Source organism: Suncus etruscus, chromosome 1, assembly GCF_024139225.1.
Source record: "Suncus etruscus isolate mSunEtr1 chromosome 1, mSunEtr1.pri.cur, whole genome shotgun sequence".
Lineage (NCBI taxonomy): Eukaryota > Metazoa > Chordata > Mammalia > Eulipotyphla > Soricidae > Suncus > Suncus etruscus.
Window position 1 is genome coordinate 138,308,399 of NC_064848.1, and position 19,804 is coordinate 138,328,202.

Below are 19,804 nucleotides of genomic sequence, written 5' to 3' on the forward strand. Positions count from 1 at the left end.
AGGGATGGCATGGAGGTAGGGCATTTGCCTTTCATGCAGAGGATGGTGGTTCGAATCCCGGCATCCCCTATAGTCCCCTGAGCCTGCCAGGAGAGATTTCTGTGCATAGAACCAGGAGTAGCCCCTGAGCACTGCTGGGTGTGAACCAAAAATAAAAAAAAAAAAATGCAGGGAGTAAAGATGCTGGCACTGTTTACAGTTCCCTGAGCACAGAACTTAGAGAAAGCTCTGAACACCCCTGGGTATGTCTCAGTCCACCCTCGACAAATATAAATTAAAAAAACTAAAGACATCACTAAACCATCACAATTCAGAAAAATAACATAATTTTATTAATCAACCTCCTGTTGTCCTAAAACAAGCTACTTTATATTTTTTAAATAACTCCTTTTTATCCAGGAAATTCTTACCTGACCACAGGTATATAAAATAGACATACAAATCAGACATTTACTAATAATAAAGTAATTTACTTTAAGCCAACTTTTTTTTCTTTACCATTTTTGTTGCGGTATCAGAATTTACAATACATTTTGTTGTTGTTGTTTTGGGCCACACTCAGTGGTGCTTAGAAATTTTTTTTTTTTTTTTTTTTGGTTTTTGGGTCACACCTGGCAGTGTTCAGGGGCCACTCCTGGCAGGCTCAGGGGACCATATGGAATGCCAGGATTCGAGCCCTGCCCTGCATGCAGGGCAAACGCCCTACCTTCATGCTATCTCTCCGGCCCCCTTAGGGATTATTTCTGACTCTGTACTCAGGAATTATTCCTGGAAATGTTTGGAGGACCATATGGAAAGCTGGGGATTGAACCTGGGTTGAGCTGTATGCAAGGCAAGTGACTCATTTATATTACTTTTTATTTTAAGTTCATTGATGAGGAGGGCAGGGGAAAAAAATTCATGATATCATTTGGGGTCATGACTCAGAATTTAAGAAACAAAGTTCTAGACTGTTTGGCTCTATAAAACCTGCCTCCCCATTTCAGTTTTGTCTGTTTGTTTTTGTTTTTTGGGTCACTCCTGGCAGCACTCAGGGGTCACTTCTGGCTCTACACTCGATAATCGCCTCTGGCAGGCACAGGGACCATATGGGATGCTGGGATTCAAACCATCGTCCTTCTGGACGCAAGGCAAACGCTTTACCTTCATGCTATCTCTCCGGCCCCTTCAGTTTTATTCTTAATAAGAAAAACAATAAAATGTGCTTCGTGTGTGGTATGGAGCTGAGTGTACATAACTACAGTCATTTGCCTCAAGCTTCTCCATTCATTTAAAATAGAGAACAACTCTCACCCCAAATATTCCTTCCTATGTCTTTACTGACAACCCAGTGACCATAGCTCTGTTCTCCCTCACCCTTCATCACACCTGAGAGTAGGCTCCAGAGAGCCAGAGGGGATCTGTATTTGGATCTGTTCTCACTTCCTTGGTCCTAGAATCTCCTTACTCTGCATTTCTTATGGCCTTTGGGAACTGTGAGCAGCCAATGGCCCCGATAGGTCACACAAATAGCTTCTTTCCAGAGTGATGCTCTGTGGCATGTTCCATGTGAAGAACATGTCACACCTCATCTCCTCAACCTTTCAATCTATTATTCCCTTTTTCCAGATAAGAAAATTGAGTCTGCCAGAGGCATAGAACAAGTGGGTAAAATCCTTGTTTTGCACGTGATGGACCCAAGTTCTACCCCTAGCATCCCCTATGGTCTTCTGAGCCTGCCAGGAGTGATTTCTGAAAGCAGAGCCAGGAGTAATCCTAGAGCAGTGCTGATGTGGACTAAAAAGCAACCCAACAGAAACCTAAACCAAAACTGAGGAGAGACAGAGAGGGGAGAGATTAATTTGTCTTAGACTCTATTGCCAGGAAATGGTTGAGTAAGATTTAGACCCCCACCTCATGGCAGCACCCACTTCCCGACCCTTCTCCCACCTCACACCCCTGCCTTGGCCTAGTGATGTGGCTGTCATTATGTTGACCCTCAGAGTTCTGGAAACTTCTACTTGAGAAATGGCTGTTCCTCACCCAGGATGACTCTGGAGGGGCAAATGAGTGCTGAGGTTGCCCAATCTCAAGGAAGGACAGCAGGAATTGGGGGGGGGGGCGCTGGGGATTCCCTCCTGCTTCTGTTTCACTGACACCCCTTTCCTCTCTCTGCACTGGACAGACTCTTCGTTTCTCTCCGTCTGGTTTCCTGTTTCCTCCTGGGCTTTGCAGTTCCCGGCTCCCCTGACCACTTCTATTAACCTCCTATTTCTCTTCTTTCTCACCTCCACTTGGTAAGAGGAGCTCTAGGCTCTGGAATGAGGAGCCGTTTCCCAGTTCTGATGTGTGCGTTTATGAAGGGTGGGATGTCCCCTCATCCCTGTGCTCCATGTCCAAGAGGCCTGTAAACTGTTTTAAGTAGAACTCCAAAGGTGAAAGGAAAGGCCAACCAGCTGCAGGGGCTCGGTCCCCAGAGGTGCTGGCATGCCCTGTTAAGGCATGAGGGAATGGGTGCTGGAATTAGAACCTCCCTTAAATTGTAATCTCCTGCCACAAAGGACCCAGAATTTATGCTTGGTGTAATTGGTTTCCATGATGTGTCCCTGTCCCCTGTATCAGGTAGAGAAATAGAACTTCTTGGGGGACCTCAAAGCTCCTGTTCTCCTGCTCGGCACCCCAGAGGGGTGGTGAGTGTACTTTTGGGGCCACCAATGACTTAGGGGTTCTGTTGCATCTAGTGGTCAAGTACTAGGGATATCTGTGCCCATCCCCCTGGGAGCATGGCACGGAGCAGCTGGGGCTGGCATTGGGGTCCGTGATGGGTGGTCCTCACTAACATGTGGCCATCCTCTCATCACTTCGCAGGTCTCCGGAATGCCCCTCGCTGCTGGGCAGTGATCCAGCCCCTACTATGTGCCGTGTACATGCCCAAGTGTGAGAACGACCGTGTGGAGCTGCCCAGCCGTACCCTGTGCCAGGCTACCCGAGGCCCCTGTGCTATTGTAGAAAGAGAGCGGGGCTGGCCTGACTTCCTGCGCTGCACCCCTGATCACTTCCCCGAGGGCTGCCCAGTGAGTGCCCCGTGGGCAAGGGGAGGTCCAGACAAGACAGCCCATGCCTCCTCTCCTGGGAATTCCCAAGTGCTGTCCATCAGGGTGGCGGCAGGCCTCAAACACAGACATATAGTGTCACGGAGATTGATCAAAGAACCGGGACACAGGCTTTGCACTTTCTTGGGTTCAGTCCTTGTGCATGGCCAAGAATAATTTCTGAGCATTGACACTTGTTGATTGGGTCAGTCTGTTGGGGATTATCTAGTTGTTATGAATAACATGTTCACAGGGAGTCTTGAGCATCCATGGTTGGGTATTGGGGAGTCAGTACAGGAACTGACTGCTAGGAAGCACATGGTCAGTAACATGAACAAAAAAGATTGGTATGATCTAGTTCTGAGTGGTGAAGAAGAGTTTGTAAGTGATGCTAAAAAGAATCTGTAGTTAAAAAAGAAAAAAAACCAAAAGAATCAGTAGTAATGGTGATGATGTCATCACTTGTCCTGTCTCCCTTTCCAGTACTATCCTGGGCTTTTCTCTGCTATGCATTCATTTGCCCCATAAGCAATGACATGAAGTGGTGCTGGGGAGCCATACTCCAGTGGGTCAGGCACTTGTTGAAACTGTGTTCAGCCTCCAGCACTATATGTGAATTGTTCCCTCCAGAAGTGATCCCTGAGCACAGAGCCAGGAGTAAGCACTGAGCCCCACTGGATGTAGCCCTAAAATCAAAACTAAAACCACACAGCAGTGGCCTAAGTGATAGCACAGCAGTAGGACATTTGCTTTGCACGCAGCCAGCCCAGGACGAATCTGGGTTCGATCCCCGGCATCCCATATGGTCCCCCGAGCCAGCCAGGAGTGATTTGAGTGCAGAGCCAGGAGTAATCCCTGAGCGCCACTGAGTGTGACCCAAAAACCAAAACACACACACACATACACAAACACACACAGAGCATAGCGGCCGGAGCTGTGGCGCTAGAGGTAAGGCGTCTGCCTTGCCTGCGCTAGCTTAGGACAACAGCGCTTCTATCCCCGGCATCTCATATGGTCTCCCAAGCCTGGAGCGATTTCTGAGTGCATAGCCAGGAGTAACCCCTGAGTGTCACTGGGTGTGGTCCAAAACACAAACAAACAAACAAACAACAAAAAAACACACAGCATAAAACACTGCTTTTTTATGGAGAGGTAAATTGAGGTCATAGATGGATTTGCTAAGTTTTGTTCCATACCCAGTGTGGTGCTCAGGGGTTACTCCCAGTAGTAGTCTTCTGGTGCTAGGAACCTAACCCAGCCACTGGCATATGATCAGCTTGTTGAGCTATCACATTTGCTAACAGAGGTCAGATAATTTGCCCCAGTGCACCACAAAGCTAGGATTCAAGTCCCCCAAAGCTGTGTATACCTCTCTGCCAGACTTCCTGTGGTATTACCAAAGGTCACCCCTTTCTCCTCAAGGTTTTTGCTCTTTTTCACTTCCCTTTTGTTCTAGAATGAAGTGCAGAACATCAAGTTCAATAGTTCAGGCCAATGCGAGGCCCCCTTGGTTCGGACCGACAACCCCAAGAGCTGGTACGAGGATGTGGAGGGCTGCGGGATCCAGTGCCAGAACCCGCTGTTCACCGAGGCAGAGCACCGAGACATGCACAGATACATCGCGGCCTTCGGAGCCGTCACTGGCCTCTGCACGCTTTTTACTTTGGTTAGCCAGGGCTGGCCTGTAGAGAAGGGATGGGGCAGGAGGTATCCCCGTAAAAAGGGTGATGACAAGCAGGTGGGACTTGCAGTCCAGACCTGGGTGTCAAAGAGGCATTAGGGGAAGCCTTAGGCTCAGAGTGACCTGCTTTTTTTCTCTTGCAGGCTACGTTTGTGGCTGACTGGCGGAACTCGAATCGCTACCCTGCAGTGATTCTCTTCTACGTCAATGCATGTTTCTTTGTGGGCAGCATTGGCTGGCTAGCCCAGTTCATGGATGGGGCTCGGCGGGAGATTGTCTGCCGTGCAGATGGCACCATGAGGCTGGGAGAGCCCACGTATGTTACTTGGGGATCCAGAAGTGAGAGAGAGGGAGGGAGAGAAGTGGAAATGTAGGTCTGGTGCCTGAGGGACCTGTGAGATGTGACGCCAGATTTCAGTATGTCCCCTGTGATCTCCTGTACTGGTACCTCTCTATCCAGCTCCTTCTATGTCATCTGTGTCCCGGTTTGGTTTGGTTTTGGGGCCACACCTGGTGGTGTTCAAGACATACTCCTGGGGCTGGAGAGATAGCATGGAGGTAAGGCGTTTGCCTTTCATGCAGAAGGTCATCGGTTCAAATCCCGGCACCCCATATGGTCCTCGGAGCCTGCCAGGAGTGATTTCTGAGCATAGAGCCAGGAGTGACCCAGAAAACAACAACAACAAAAATGACATACTCCTGGCTCTGTGCTCAGGGATCATTCCTACTTAGGGTACCAAATGGGAAATGACCTCAGGTCAGCTGTTTGCAAGGCAAGCACTTTACCTCATATACTATTGTTCCAAGCCTGTTTGTTGTTGTTGTTGTTTGTTTGTTTGTGTGGGGTTTCTCCCAGCTCTGGACTCAGCATTCTCTTCTGGTGCTGCTTCAGAAACATGGGACCAGAGAGAGAGAGAAAACTTGTGATGTTGAGATGTCTCTTTGGCCCTCTGTCTCTTTGAATCAGGCCTGGGCCCTGGCTCTTGGGTAACCTCCAGTCTTGAGAATTCAAGGCCCTGGAGTAGAGGGGACAGTTCTAGTGGTTTTACCCCAGAATGACCTTGCCACATGAACCTCCTCTTGACTACAGTTCCAATGAGACCCTGTCATGTGTCATCATCTTTGTCATCGTGTACTACGCCCTGATGGCCGGAGTTGTCTGGTTTGTGGTCCTCACCTACGCCTGGCATACCTCCTTCAAAGCCCTAGGTACCACATACCAGCCTCTGTCAGGCAAGACGTCCTACTTCCACCTGCTAACGTGGTCTCTGCCTTTCGTTCTCACTGTGGCAATCCTCGCAGTGGCCCAGGTACAGTGACTGCTAGGGGACGGTGCCTGGGTGGGAACAGCTTGGGACTGCAGGCGTGTAGGGCAGAAAATTTGCTACAGCAGATAAAGCACTTGCTTTGCATGCACTGGACTCTGCTTTGATACTACCTAGTGTTCCTCTGGCACTGCTTAGAGTGAATTCTAAATGTAGAGACAGGAGTAAGTAAGCACTGAGCATCACTGTGTGTAGCCCAAAAAAATAAATAAATAAATAAATAAATAAATAAATAAATAAATAAATAAAGGATGATATAAGAGAGAAGTGGAGCATGTGACAGTTGTGTCCCTCTTCCCCATGGCAGGTGGATGGGGACTCCGTGAGTGGCATCTGTTTCGTGGGCTACAAGAACTACCGCTATCGTGCTGGCTTTGTGCTGGCCCCCATCGGCCTGGTGCTCATTGTCGGTGGCTACTTCCTCATCCGAGGTGAGTGGATCCCAGCCAGGGCCCCCCAGAGATGCAGAGCACACATCTGTGTGTAAGGGGACCTACTGGCCAGCTGTCTTTCATAGTGTCTGGGGGCTCAGACCCAGCCGCCCTGTGTGCCAGGCCCCAGACATGCAGCCTTTTCCCTGAGCCTTGTGCCAGGGCTCTGGTCTGTTGGGAGGAATCCGGGCTCAATTTCCATTTTGTGCTGGCTGTCCTGAGTCTCCTGCTCTTACCCTGTGGCCATGTACCCACCTGGGTTCTGGTCCCATTTGCACCTATGCTTACTTATGCCTTCGATGTTTTGCTTTTTCATCTCTCTTCTGCCCACAAACTCTCTCTCTCTCTTTCTCTCTCTCTCTCTCTCTCTCTCTCTCTCTCTCTTTCTCCCTCTCTCTCTTTCTCTCTCTCTCTTTCTCTCTCTCTCTCTCTCTTTCTCTCTCTCTCAATCTTGCTCTCGCTCTCACTCTCATCCAACCCCACCATTCCCTTCTGCAATACCAACCCCATGCTAAGATGCAGATCCACTTAATTCATTTTGGTAACATTTTTCTTTGCTGACCAGATGCTCCCTCTTCCTCTCTCCCTGCTTGTGTAGGGACTTCTGGTTCTGCCTTATGTGTGCTTCTCCTTCCTGTAATGGCCAATGGCCATGTGTTCAGACATGGGTCCACAAAAGTACACACTCTATTTCATAGAGTACAAAGCTATTTTCTCACAAGTAATTTGTTAGATGGGTTACATGATAAAATGAGAATATTTTGGGTTGATTGAAATGATAAGGTTCGGGGCTGGAGATATAGCACAGTGGTGTTTGCCCTGCAAGCAGCCGATGCAAGACCTAAGGTGGTTGGTTCGAATCCCAGTGTCCCATATGGCCTGCCAGGAGCTATTTCTGAGCAAATAGCCCGGAGCAACCCCTGAGTACAGCCGGGCGTGGCCCAAAAAACAAAAAAAAAAGAAAAATAAAAAGAAAAAGAAATTATAAGGTTCATTGAAGTTAGTATCATTGTTTATTTATCAATATTACTTGTTTTTTTTTTTAAGTACCAGAGATCAATCCCTGGTACTTATATTTGATGTGTCTGCTGCCACTGAGCTAAATTCCTAAGTATTTTTATTTTATATTTATTTATAATGATATATTGATTGTTTTGGTTGAATATTTTATTTTCTGGGTTTGGGAGCCATACCCAGCAATGCTTTGATGTATGAGGTGCTGGGGTTTTTTTTGTTAGTTTGCTTTGGGGCCACACCGGCACGCTCCGGGGTTACTCCTGGCTCTGCACTCAGAAATAGCTCCTAGCAGGTTCTGGAGACCATATGGGATGTCAAGGATCGAACTCAGGTCTGTCCCAGGTTAGCTGCATGCAAGGCAAATGCCCTACCACTCTACTATCACTCCAGCCCCTGATATATGAGGTGCTGGGATCACACCTGAGCCTCCCCCATGAAAAGCACGTGCCTTAACTCCCTTACCAGTCTCCCTGTTCCCCTTCAATATTAGATTCGCCTGGTATTTCTGTTGGCCAGCACTATCCTTAAGTGTCTGTTTTTTGTTTGGGGGCTGTATTTGGCAGTGTTCAGAGGTTTGCTCTTGTAGTGCTCAGGGTACATGGAACAGATAGAATGCAGTCCCCTGTATGCCAAGATTGTACTCAATTTGTATCTTTTTTTTTTTTTTTTTTTTTTTGAGTTTTGGGTCACACCCAGCGGCGCTCAGGGGTTACTCCTGGCTCTATACTCAGAAATCGTTCCTGGCAGGCTCGGGGGACCATATGGGATGCCAGGATTCGAACCACCATCCTTATGCATGCAAGGCGAATGCCTTACCTCTATGCTATCTCTCCAGCCCCTCAATTTGTATCTTTTAATTAATTAGTTAATCATTCATTATTTTGGGAGGGAACCACACCCAATAGTACCAGGAATTGAATCAATATTGGCTTCATACGAAGTGAGCAACTTAACCCCTGAACTGTCTCTCAGTACCCCATGTTATTTTTTGTTTGTTTGTTTGGGGACCACACTTGGCTCAGGATTTACTCCTGGCTCTGTGTTCAAGGGTCACTCTTTTTTTTTTTTTTTTTTTTTTTGGTTTTTGGGCCACACCCAGCGGTGCTCAGGGTTACTCCTGGCTGTCTGCTCAGAAATAGCTCCTGGCAGGCACGGGGGACCATATGGGACACCAGGATTTGAACCAACCACCTTAGGTCCTGGATCAGCTGCTTGCAAGGCAAACGCCGCTGTGCTATCTCTCTGGGTCAAGGATCACTCTTAGTGGGACTCGAGAGACCATATAGGATATCTAACCTGGGTCTGTTGCATGTAACACATGTACCCTACCCTATACTATCTCTCTGCCCTCCATATCATTTTGAGGAGCACACCTGGCAGCACTCAGTGTTTACTCCTGACTCTGCACTCAGAAGTCACTCCTGGCAGGCATCAGGGACCATATGAGATGCCAAGGATTGAACCCAGGTCTGTCTGGGTTGGCAGCATGCAAGGCAAATGCCCTTCAGCTGTGCTATCACTCTGGCCCCCCTCCATATCATTTTTATGTGTCTTCAGTAGAATAGTTCTAACTTGATACCTCACTCAGGGGCAATGGGGTCAAAATTGATATGCCCGTTGGCTCTCTCCTCTCTGCTCCAGTCTTCCTGTCCATGGCAGATCTGCTACTGCTGTGCCTCATTTCTCCATCTTCCCAAAGGATTTTATCTGGGGGTCTGGTACAATAGTACAGCAGTTAGGGTATTTGCTTTGCATGCAGCTGGTCCAGGTTGGTGACCCATATATTGATGACCCAATATGGTTTCCCAAGCCTGCCCATGGTAATATGGCCAGGTATGGCTCAAAAACAAACGAACATGTTTCTTTTGTTTGGGGGACACACCTGGAGATGGTTTTGGATCTGTTCCTGGCTCAGTGCTTCGGGGCCACTCTCAGTAGTGCTCAAAAGATACTCCCGTGCTGAGAATTGAACTTGGGCCTCCTGCTTACAAAATCTGTACTCCTGCTGTATCAACATCCTTCCAGCTTCTAGAGCACAAGCCAAATCTACACAGTAATCATGACTCCCCACTCCATGAGGTGGCCACATTCCCCACAGTCCTATTAGTCAGGGGAGAGTGACCCCTGCCTGTCTAATATCTGAGGTCTCCCTTGGTTCAGGTGTCATGACTCTCTTCTCCATCAAAAGTAACCACCCCGGGCTGCTGAGTGAGAAGGCTGCCAGCAAGATCAATGAGACCATGCTGCGTTTAGGTAAGGGGTCCAGCCGGGAACTCAGGCCTGAGTCTCAGCATCCTTCCCCAAAGGGTCTTGGAGGAAGTGGGGGTGGGGGGCGTGAGTTAAGGCTGTGAGGGGTGTGGAGGTAATGGAAGTTTGAGGAGGGTAGGGGCTTATCTTTCTCCTGCCCAGCTTTCACCCTTTCAGACTCTTCTATTAGTGCCTCTCTCACCTCCTTTGGGAAAACATCCTTCCAGAACCAGCACTCAACTCACCCCCTTTCCTTCCACAGGCATTTTTGGCTTCCTGGCCTTTGGCTTTGTGCTCATCACTTTCAGCTGTCACTTCTACGACTTCTTCAACCAGGCCGAGTGGGAGCGCAGCTTCCGGGACTATGTGTTGTGAGTGGGGACTGTTGACTGGGGGACTATTGTGAGAAGAGCTAGAGATCAGACCAGATTCAGCCTGAAGCAGTTGGATTCACTCTGGAGATGGAGTCCCTGTGGGATTTGCAGACAGAACTTCCAGCTTCTGCTTCATCTTGCCCTCCTTCTGTGCCCCTGGGCAGTCTGGCAGAAGTTGGGTGGATGGACTCAGAAAGGGTTGGAGCACAATGTTTTGCAGGCAGGAAGCCTGGTTTCATCTCTGGCACTGCCAGGAGTGACTCCCCCAGCAGCACCATTGGGTGTGGTCCACAACCATACCAACTAAAAACAAGTCCTCTCAAGGTCTGCTCATGGAAGTCGCTCTCTCTGCTTGCCATGTCCTCTTTGAATTTATTATAGACCCTTCCAGAAACAGGTACTACTCTACTATGAGTTAACCTGTTCATGGTTCTGGTTTGCTTGTTAGTATGTATCCAAAAGAGCATCATGAGAGAGGCCAAGACACTTTAGCTGCTAAAAGAGCTGGCACCCCTCAGCACCAGGAAGAGCACTTGAAATGTTCATGGAAAGGGCTAGAGGTATGGGTCAGAGCAATAGCACAGCAGTAGGGCATTTTCCTTGCACATATTCAAACCCAAATGGACCCTGGTTTAATTCCTGGTATCCCATATGGTCCCCCGAGCCTGCCAGGGGTGATTTCTGAGTGCATAGCTAGGAGGAATCCCTGAGTGCCACCAGGTGTGACCCAAAAATAAAAAAGGGGTGCCAGAGATAAGGTTCAAATGGTGGCGCACATGCTTAGCATGCACAAGGCTCTGGGATTTCATTGCTGACACTGCATGGCCCCCTGAACATCCATGAGTGGTCCTGAGCACTGAGTGAGTAGGCCTGCCTTGCTGGACTAAGCATCACCAGGAGTGCGCCTGGGACCCATCTCCACCCCCAGTACCACTAGGAATAGCTCCTGTTAAAAGGAAGGTTTAGGGGCCGGCGCAGTGGCGCTAGAGGTAAGGTGTCTGCCTTGCCAGCGCTAGCCTAGGGTGGACCTCAGTTCGATCCCCCGGCGTCCCATATGGTCCCCCAAGCCAGGAGCGACTTCTGAGCGCATAGCCAGGAGTAACCCCTGAGCGTCACCGGGTGTGGCCCAAAAACCAAAAAAATAATAATAAAGTTAATAAAAGAAAGGTTTAGGGGCCAGAGAAAACGTAATGAGTAGGGCGCTTACTTGGCCGATCCAGGTTCAATCCCCAGCATCTGATATGGTATCCTGAGCTCTGCCAGAAGTGATTCCCAAAAAAAAAAAGAAAGAAAAAAAAAAAAAAAAAAGAAGGGCCCAGAGAGATAGCATAGCAGCATTTGCCTTGCAAGCAGCCGATCCAGGACCAAAGGTGGTTGGTTTGAATCCCGGTGTTCCATATCGTTCTCTGTGCCGGGTGTGGCCCAAAAACCAAAAAAAAAAAAAAGAAGTGATTCCTTAGTGCAGAGCCAGAAGTAACCCCTGGGAATGCTGGATGGTGTGCCCCCCCCCCAGTTATTTTGTTGTTGTTGTTGTTGTTGTTGTTGAAATGGACATACATCCACATCTTGAGTGATTCCAATTCTCTCTGGACTCCAGCACCCACTGTGGGAAGCATAAACTGCTCTGAAGTCTGGGGGGGGGAGCCCCAAGACTGCCTTTAATGATCTGGGTGAGGCCCAGGCCTCAGTGGTTATTAAAAACTCCCCAGAGAAGCTAATGAGCACCCAGAGCTGTGATCAGTGTTGTAGAGCTTAGTGCTTTCTCGTCTCTAGATTGATTGTCTGGGGACCCACTCAGGAACCCTAGAAGACTATCCTGAACTGTCCCTTCCCATAGGTGCCAGGCCAATGTGACCATCGGGCTGACCACCAAGAAGCCCATCCCTGACTGTGAGATCAAGAATCGCCCCAGCCTCCTGGTGGAGAAGATCAACCTGTTCGCGATGTTTGGAACCGGTATCGCCATGAGCACCTGGGTCTGGACCAAGGCCACGCTGCTCATCTGGAGGCGCACTTGGTGCAGGTGGGCTCAGCAGATGTTTCCCTCCCCCATCCTCCCAGCTGTTTCTGCCAGCCTCCTGAGCCTCCTTCTCTGTGGCTCACCGCTGCCCCCTGGTGGTGACGTCTCCTTCCAGTACCACCAACTGATGGGATTTGCTGGACTTTTTTTGGAGGGGGGGGTGCTAGGAAGTGGCTTCTCCTTCATGGACCCCCCCCCCCCAGGTTGACCGGGCAGAGTGATGATGAGCCCAAACGCATCAAGAAGAGCAAGATGATTGCCAAGGCCTTCTCCAAGAGGCGGGAACTGCTGCAGAACCCAGGCCAGGAGCTCTCTTTCAGTATGCACACTGTCTCCCACGATGGCCCAGTGGGTGAGCTCTCCCTCTCCCCCCTGGGAGCACAGCCTAACCCTTACCTGCTGCCTGCACACATGCACCATGGGGAGTGAGCTTTATTCACCTTCTTTCCTTCCTTCTTTCCTTTTCTTCTTTTTCTTTCTTTCCCCTTTTTCTTTTTGTTTTTCCTTCTTTTTCTCTTTCCTCTCTTCTTTCTTTCTTTTTTTCTTTTTTCTCTTTTCATTCTCTCTTTCTTTGTCCATTTTTGGCCACAGTCAGTGGTGCGCAGTAATCTCTCTTTGTGGGCTCAGGAAACCATATAAGGTGTCTTCAAGTGAACTTCGATATGCTGTGTGCAAAGCAAGCCCACATGGTGATGCTATGGGGTTACTCCTGTTGGTGATTGGGGGTCAAATGGGTGTTAGGAATCGAACCCATGTTAGCTGCTTACAAGGCAAGTTCTCCCTGTTGTACTATTGCTCTAGACCCTGCATTCTGTTATTTACTCGCATTGCTACTTCATCATCCCGACACAGCATGTCAGTGACCTGCCACCACTGCCTACGGGTCTTTTCTGCCTCCTGTGCCCTGGGCTGCCTTAGCACACTGCTCTGTTGCAATAGCTCAGTGTTGTTTCCACTGGGGCTCTGTATCCTTACACATGAGAACAACCAGCATTTCTCTCTTCCTGACTCACTTCACTTAGTACAGTGCTTCTCAATCACCGTATTTTTCAGTGTATAAGACGACTTTTGAAACAAAAAAAAGTCAACCTAAAATTGGGGGTCGTCTTATACGCCGAGTATATCCTGAAAAATGTTTCAGTGTGCCGCTAAACAAAAAAAACAAACAAACAAAAAATCAGGCCGCAGAGTTTCCAAATCTCTCTCTTGGGGGCTCCCAAACAGTACTCAGGAGATCTGGGGCCACTTCTGGCAAAACCCAGCTAACCGTGTTGGTGGTTCAGTGCTAAGGTCCGAAGATGGGGTGTTGTTTGGTTCATGTTGTGGGGGAGATTAACTGACGCCACCAGGGAATTGCCAGAAAAGGTGCCTATAATAAGGGACCAATCACTGCCAGGCTACTCGGACCGCCTCTCTAACTCAGCCAATCCGAGCAGCCTTTTTATGCATGCAAATTAGACAATGTTCTGGACCCGAATCTACACTGTAAAAAGCCTGCTCAGATTGGCCAGAGTCAGAGAGGAAGTCTATTACAGTATAACCTTTGAATCTTTGAACCTTTGCTTGTTGTGATTGGCTCACTGTGGTACATACAGTTGCAGCACAGGAACGTTCTGTCTGATACAGCGAATATAGGCCTAAACCTATGTTTTAACTGCAAAATTAGGGGTCGTCTTATACGCTGGAAAATACGGTATTTTCTGTCATGAAGAAATGAAGAAGAAAACATTTTTCGTGCCCCCTTCACAACTGTAAATAGACATACAGAGACATAAACACGGGGCTTAGCTTGTTATGACAGTGTTTGCCGAGGTCAAATGCACCCCCCTTTACGGAGCCTTGTGCCCTCCCGGGGAGCACGCCCCACTATTTGAGAAGCATTGACTTAGTATGACTTAGCAGTCCCATTCAGGTTTCAGGATCTCAACTTCTCTGCTAGCGGAGTAATGTTCTAGCAAATCTACAATTGAGCTATCCACTCACCTATTGGTGGGCACTTGTATTGTTTGGATATTATCTTCGTTATTGTAAATAATGCTGTGATGGGGTTAGAGCAATAACACAACTGATAGGATGTTTTGCCTTCTGTGCAGCTGACCTGGGTTCCATCCCCATCATCCCATATGGACCCCTGAACACAGCTAGGAATGATACCTGAGTGCAGGAGTAACCCCTGAGCACTTTCTGGTGTGGCCCTAAACCCCAAAAATAAATAAACAAATAAACAAACAAACAAAAATGCTGCAATGAGCACAAGTGTGCAAATATTTTTCTGGGTTAATATTTTAGTATTTGGGGGAATAAAAAATTTCCCCAGGAGGGGAATTTCTAGGATATATGAAAGTTCATTCTTTTTTTATTATGTCTAATCATTATTATCGTTATGGTTTTGGGGCCATACCTATCAGGGCTTATTCCTGGATCTGCACTCAGGTATCACACCTGGCTGGCCTCTGGGTACACTATGGGGTGCCAGGGATTGATGCCTGGGTCAGCTGCATGAAAGGCAAGTGTCCTACCCACTGTACTCTTGTTCCTGCTATATACATAAATTTGTTTTTGTTTTTGGGCCACACCCGGTGCTCAGAAATCGCTCCTGCCAGGGTCCAGAGAGATAGCATAGCTGTAGGACGTTTGCCTTGCAAGCGGCCAACCCAGGACAGATGGTGGTTCGAATACCGGCATCCCATATGATTCCCCATGTCTGCCAGGAGCGATTCCTGAGCACAGAGCCAGGAGTAATCCCTGAGTGCCGCCAGGTGTGGCCCAAAAAGAAAAAAACAAAACAAAACAAAACAAAACAAAAAGATAAAAAGAGTGGGGCCGGAGAGATAACATGGAGGTAAGGCATTTGCCTTGTATGCAGAAGGATGGTGGTTTGAATTCCGGCATCCCATATGGTCCCTGAGCACTGCCAAGTATGACCCAAAAACCAAAAAAAAAAGAAAGAAAAAAGAAAAAAGAAATCGCACCTGGCTTGGGGAATCATAAGGGGACCATATGGGATGCCGGGAATTGAACCAAGGTCCATCCTGGGTCAGCCACATGCAAGGCAAATGCCCTACCACTGCACTCACTCCAGCCTCAAACACTTAAATATTTTTAAAATTATTATAGCACATGCTGACTATAGTGTCAACGTTTCTGGTGTTGGTGGACAGCATCAGCATATCTCTTCACCACCAAAGTGCCCAGAACCCTCCACCAGGGCTTTATGCTTTAGTTGATTCTTCATTCTCCGTCCCCTCCTATTCCTACCCTGGCTTGTTTCAGGGCCTCCTCTCTGACCTCCCTGTCTTTTCCTGTGCTCTCCCTGTGCTGTGGTATGTCAGGGCTCAGTAAACCAGCTTTCTTCTGCATTTACATTGGAATCATGCTGTAGTGTTAGGGTGATCTGTGTTAAGTGGCCTGGGCGTGGGCAGGAGAGTGAACAACATTGACAAAGGAATTGGGATCACCCTGAGTTTGTCAAGCCACAGTTTTTATCCTTTCCTTCCCCACAGCGGGTTTGGCCTTTGACCTCAATGAACCTTCAGCGGATGTGTCCTCTGCCTGGGCCCAGCATGTCACTAAGATGGTAGCTCGCAGGGGCGCCATCCTCCCTCAGGATGTGTCTGTCACTCCTGTGGCAACTCCAGGTAAGGGGATTCAGTCTCAACTACCATGATAACGGTAGTGAGTGAGAGAAATAGAATGCCTGTCTTGAATGCAAGCAAGAGGTGGGGAGGAGGGACATGGAGGGCATTGGTGGTGGGAATGTTGCACTGGTCAAAAAATATATATTTTAAAAAATATATATATTTTCTTTTTTTTTTTTTTTTTTTTTTTTGGTTTTTTGGGTCACACCTGGCAGTGCTCAGGGGTTATTCCTGGCTCCAGGCTCAGAAATTGCTCCTGGCAGGCACAGGGGGACCATATGGGGCGCCGGGATTCGAACCGATGACCTCCTGCATGAAAGGCAAACGCCTTACCTCCATGCTATCTCTCCGGCCCCATATATTTTTCATATATAACTAAAACCCAAATACAAATATGCTTGTAAATCATGATGTTTTGTTTTCGGGCCCACACCTTTTGATGCTCAGGGGCTACTCCTGGCTAAGCGCTCAGAAATTGCCCCTGGCTTGGGGGGATCATATGGGATGCCGGGGGATCGAACCGAGGTCCTTCCTTGGCTAGCGCTTGCAAGGCAGACTTCTTACCTCTAGCGCCACCTCACCGGCCCCTGTAATCATGATGTTTAAATAAAGATATTTATAAAAAAAAAATGGAGGGGGGAATTCAGCCTTCTGAGAAGGTTGGAGGGTTGCTAGAGGACTGGGGTTCATGGAGTGGAAAGCCTGGGTGCTTCCAGAGAGTAGCGTGGCGAGACTTGGTGGAACTGATGTCTGGGACTTGTATGCACATCAGAGTGGGGGCTCTCAGGAAAGAAGAGGGGTTGGGCAGAGCCAGGCCCAGCTCAGAAGGTTTCTCCAACTTTCTCCCTGCAGTGCCTCCAGAGGAAAAAGCAAACATGTGGCTGGTAGAAGCTGAGATCTCACCGAGTTGGAAAAGCGGCTGGGCCGTAAGAAGAAGCGGAGGAAAAGGAAGAAGGAGGTGTGCCCACTGGGGCCCACACCCCAGAGCGGCAGCATGCTGGCCCTGTGCCCACCACCAGCACTGTCCCCAGGCTGCCCCAGCTTCCCCGGCACACGTGCCTGGTGGCCTCCGGTGCCTGGGGGACCGGGGAGTCCCGACAGGGCGCCTGGACCCTGGTTTCTAATCCCTTCTGCCCAGAGCCCAGCAGTTCCCTGCAGGACCCCTTTCTACCCAGTGCCTCGGGCCCCTCGGCCTGGGCTCAGGACCGCCGCCAGGGACTGGGGCCCATTCACCTCCCGCACCAACCTGATGGAGGCCGAAGCTCCTGGACGCCGACTCGGACTTCTGAGTCTGGGCGTCAGTATAGTGGGGAGAGGTCCTCCAGCGCCCCTTCCCCAGAGAATCGAAGCTTCCTGCCTTCCTTGCCAGGCGGAACCTGGAATGTTCAGGACCTGGGCGTCAGTGTAGGGCATCCTCAACCCAGGGTGGGGACTTGGAACTGGAAAGGGTGGGGGGCCCCCAGTTTCTACCCTAACGCGGGGCAGCTTCAGTGCCCAGCTGTGGGTCTGGGGTCTGCAGAGCAGGTCCATCTTGGCAGTCCTTGCATCGGCGTGGTGACAGCACCCCCTGGAGGCTGTGTCCAGGAAACAGCAAACAGTCTGGCAGAAGAGGCCTGCTGCTGGGTCTGCTTTCCTGGCACTCCCACCAACGTTTGTCCCATAAACAGTTGGGGACCTGGGGACCGGGCTCCCTTCTCCCTCTTTCAGGTAGTTGTTGGGGGCTGGGAGCACCTGCTCCCTCGGAGGCTCTTCCTAACCTGCACAGCCAGCCCTTCTCCCCCAAGTGACTTCAGCCACATCCCTCCTTCCCCTGGTTTCTCCTTGTTGGACTATCCAGATGTTCATTTCCCCACCACCACATACACACACACCTCACCCCCTTTGGCTGCTGGACTGCTGGATCTTGGGGGTGGGGTGCTTGAGGCCACCCGCCAAGAGAGATTTACCATCTTCCTTATCTCTCCCTATGGGCAATAGGAGCCTCCAATTTGGGGATTTCCCAGGGAGGCTGCTGTGGCTTCGTCAAGCAGGAAATCCCGCTTCAACTCCACAACTGTGGGTGAGGCCACCCCTCACGACCCCAGCCAGGGCCTCAAGTCTAGCACCAGATCCAAAGAAGTCTGAGGAGCTGACTGGGTTCCAGATGAGGGGGAAAGGGATGGGAAGAAGGAACATAAAAGGAAAATAAAGGTTTTTGTGTGTGAATTCTGGCTGTGTTGCTTCCTGGAGATTGGCCCTAGTCTTGACTACCTGAGCTCATGGGTCACCACTAATGGCACTTAATGGCAGCTTGTATGCTGGCTGTCCTTCCTGGTCAGTTGCCTAGAAATAGACTAAAGCTCTTCCAGGACCCGGTTGTCCTACTGCGGAGGACTCGTGAGATTATGGAATAGGAACATCACACTTTGTCCCTCGGGTGCTGAGTGGAAACAGGTGTCCCCCTGCTGGTGGAGAGCTACATTGCTCCCTAGTACAGTCTTTGGTCCTGGGCTCTGGGGACTTCTGCAAGGTGTGTGCATGTGAGATGCCAGGTACATTCTGATCTATCCTTTTGCCCCTGGCCAGTTAACAAAATTCAGACTTCCCTGTTAGAGGCTTTTTATTCCCTTAGAAATATTTCAGGGTCTCAGAAGCAGGTGGAGAGATGGCCTACAGGGCCTTGGCCAGGCTTTTTGGTGGTATGTTTGCTAGATGCAAGTGGCCCAGAGCCAGTTTCAATGGAAAGAAGAAAGAATAATACTGATCCTATTGGTGGTACTTTACCCTTTTTTTTTAGGTGAGGGGTGCTACACTTGAGTAATCCCTGCATTCTGGTGGTGCTGGGAGACCATATTTGATGCAGGGACTTGAACCTGGGTCAACCATATGCAAATAAAACCCTATATCCATTGTACTTTTTTTGTTTTTGTTTTTGGTTTTTCGGCCACACACCCGTTTGATGCTCAGGGGTTACTCCTGGCTAAGTGCTCAGAAAATTGCCCCTGGCTTGGGGGGACCATATGGGATGGGGGATTCGAACCACAGTCCTTCCTTGGTTAGCGCTTGCAAGGCAGACACCTTACCTCTAGCACCACCTCACTTTTTTGTTTTTGTTGTTGTTCTTGGTTTTTGGGCCACATCCATTGGCACTTGGGGGTTAGTCCTGTCTCTGCTCTCAGAAAATCACTCCTAGCAGGCTTGGGGGGACCATACGTGATGGAGAGGATTGAACCCACTTTGGCCTCATGCAAGGCACTCTACCCACTGTGCTGTCTCTCCTGGCCCCACACTCTTTGCTTTTTATTCTTTTTTCTTCCTTCCTTTCTTTTCCTTTCTTTTTTGCAAGAGACACAGCTGGCAGTGCTTAGGACTATTTATGGCTCTGTACTGGGGTCACCAATGCTTGACAATGCTTGGGGGACTATTTGCAATGCTGAAGGTTTGAACTGGGGCAACCATGTGCTGGTAAGTGTCTCAGCTCTGTGTTATCTCTACAGCCCAATCTGGAGAGATACCACATATGATAAGCTGGGTTGAGATAGGGTATCTGGGTGCATGTCCATTGTACTCTACTGCCTCTATTTTTTTTTTTTTGATTTTTGGGCCACACCCAGTGATGCTCAGGCTGTGTGCTCAGAAATCGCTCCTGGCTTTGGGGGACCATATGGGACGCCAGGGATCGAACCCAGATCTTCCTGGGTCAGCTGTGTGCAAAGCAAATGCCCTACCACTGAGCTATTATTGCTCTGGCCCCTCCACTGCCTCTTCTTTCACTCTAAGGCATCAGAGGAGTTGGGGGAGGGGTGTTTGATGGGGGGAGGACCAGGACTTAAACTTAACTCCTGGCTCTGTACAAGGACATTACTGGAGGTGCTTGGGGAACATAATGGTGCCAGGGACCTACTATATTATTTCTTGGGCTAGATTGACATGGACACAAGCTCAGTAAAGCAAAAAACTTCATCACAAACATATTGCTAGAAGTGACATGCTGGCCAAGCAGCTTCCTCACAAAATTCTG

At 49.2% G+C, this 19,804-nt stretch overlaps 1 protein-coding gene across 1 annotated transcript in view; it reads left to right on the plus strand.

The window, feature by feature from the left end:
- Window positions 1-18,005, plus strand: part of SMO (smoothened, frizzled class receptor) — a 33,831-nt gene extending 15,826 nt beyond the window's left edge. The window contains 15 exon segments of the mRNA XM_049774364.1: window positions 2,848-3,053; window positions 4,528-4,737; window positions 4,896-5,068; window positions 5,843-6,062; window positions 6,385-6,508; window positions 9,686-9,778; window positions 10,035-10,143; window positions 11,984-12,169; window positions 12,370-12,518; window positions 15,670-15,804; window positions 16,657-16,707; window positions 16,710-16,789; window positions 16,792-17,037; window positions 17,039-17,065; window positions 17,067-18,005. Of these exon segments, the coding sequence (XP_049630321.1) occupies window positions 2,848-3,053; window positions 4,528-4,737; window positions 4,896-5,068; window positions 5,843-6,062; window positions 6,385-6,508; window positions 9,686-9,778; window positions 10,035-10,143; window positions 11,984-12,169; window positions 12,370-12,518; window positions 15,670-15,804; window positions 16,657-16,707; window positions 16,710-16,789; window positions 16,792-17,037; window positions 17,039-17,065; window positions 17,067-17,093 (2,036 nt within the window). The 3' untranslated portion in view covers window positions 17,094-18,005.
- The last annotated feature ends 1,799 nt before the right edge of the window (window positions 18,006-19,804 follow it).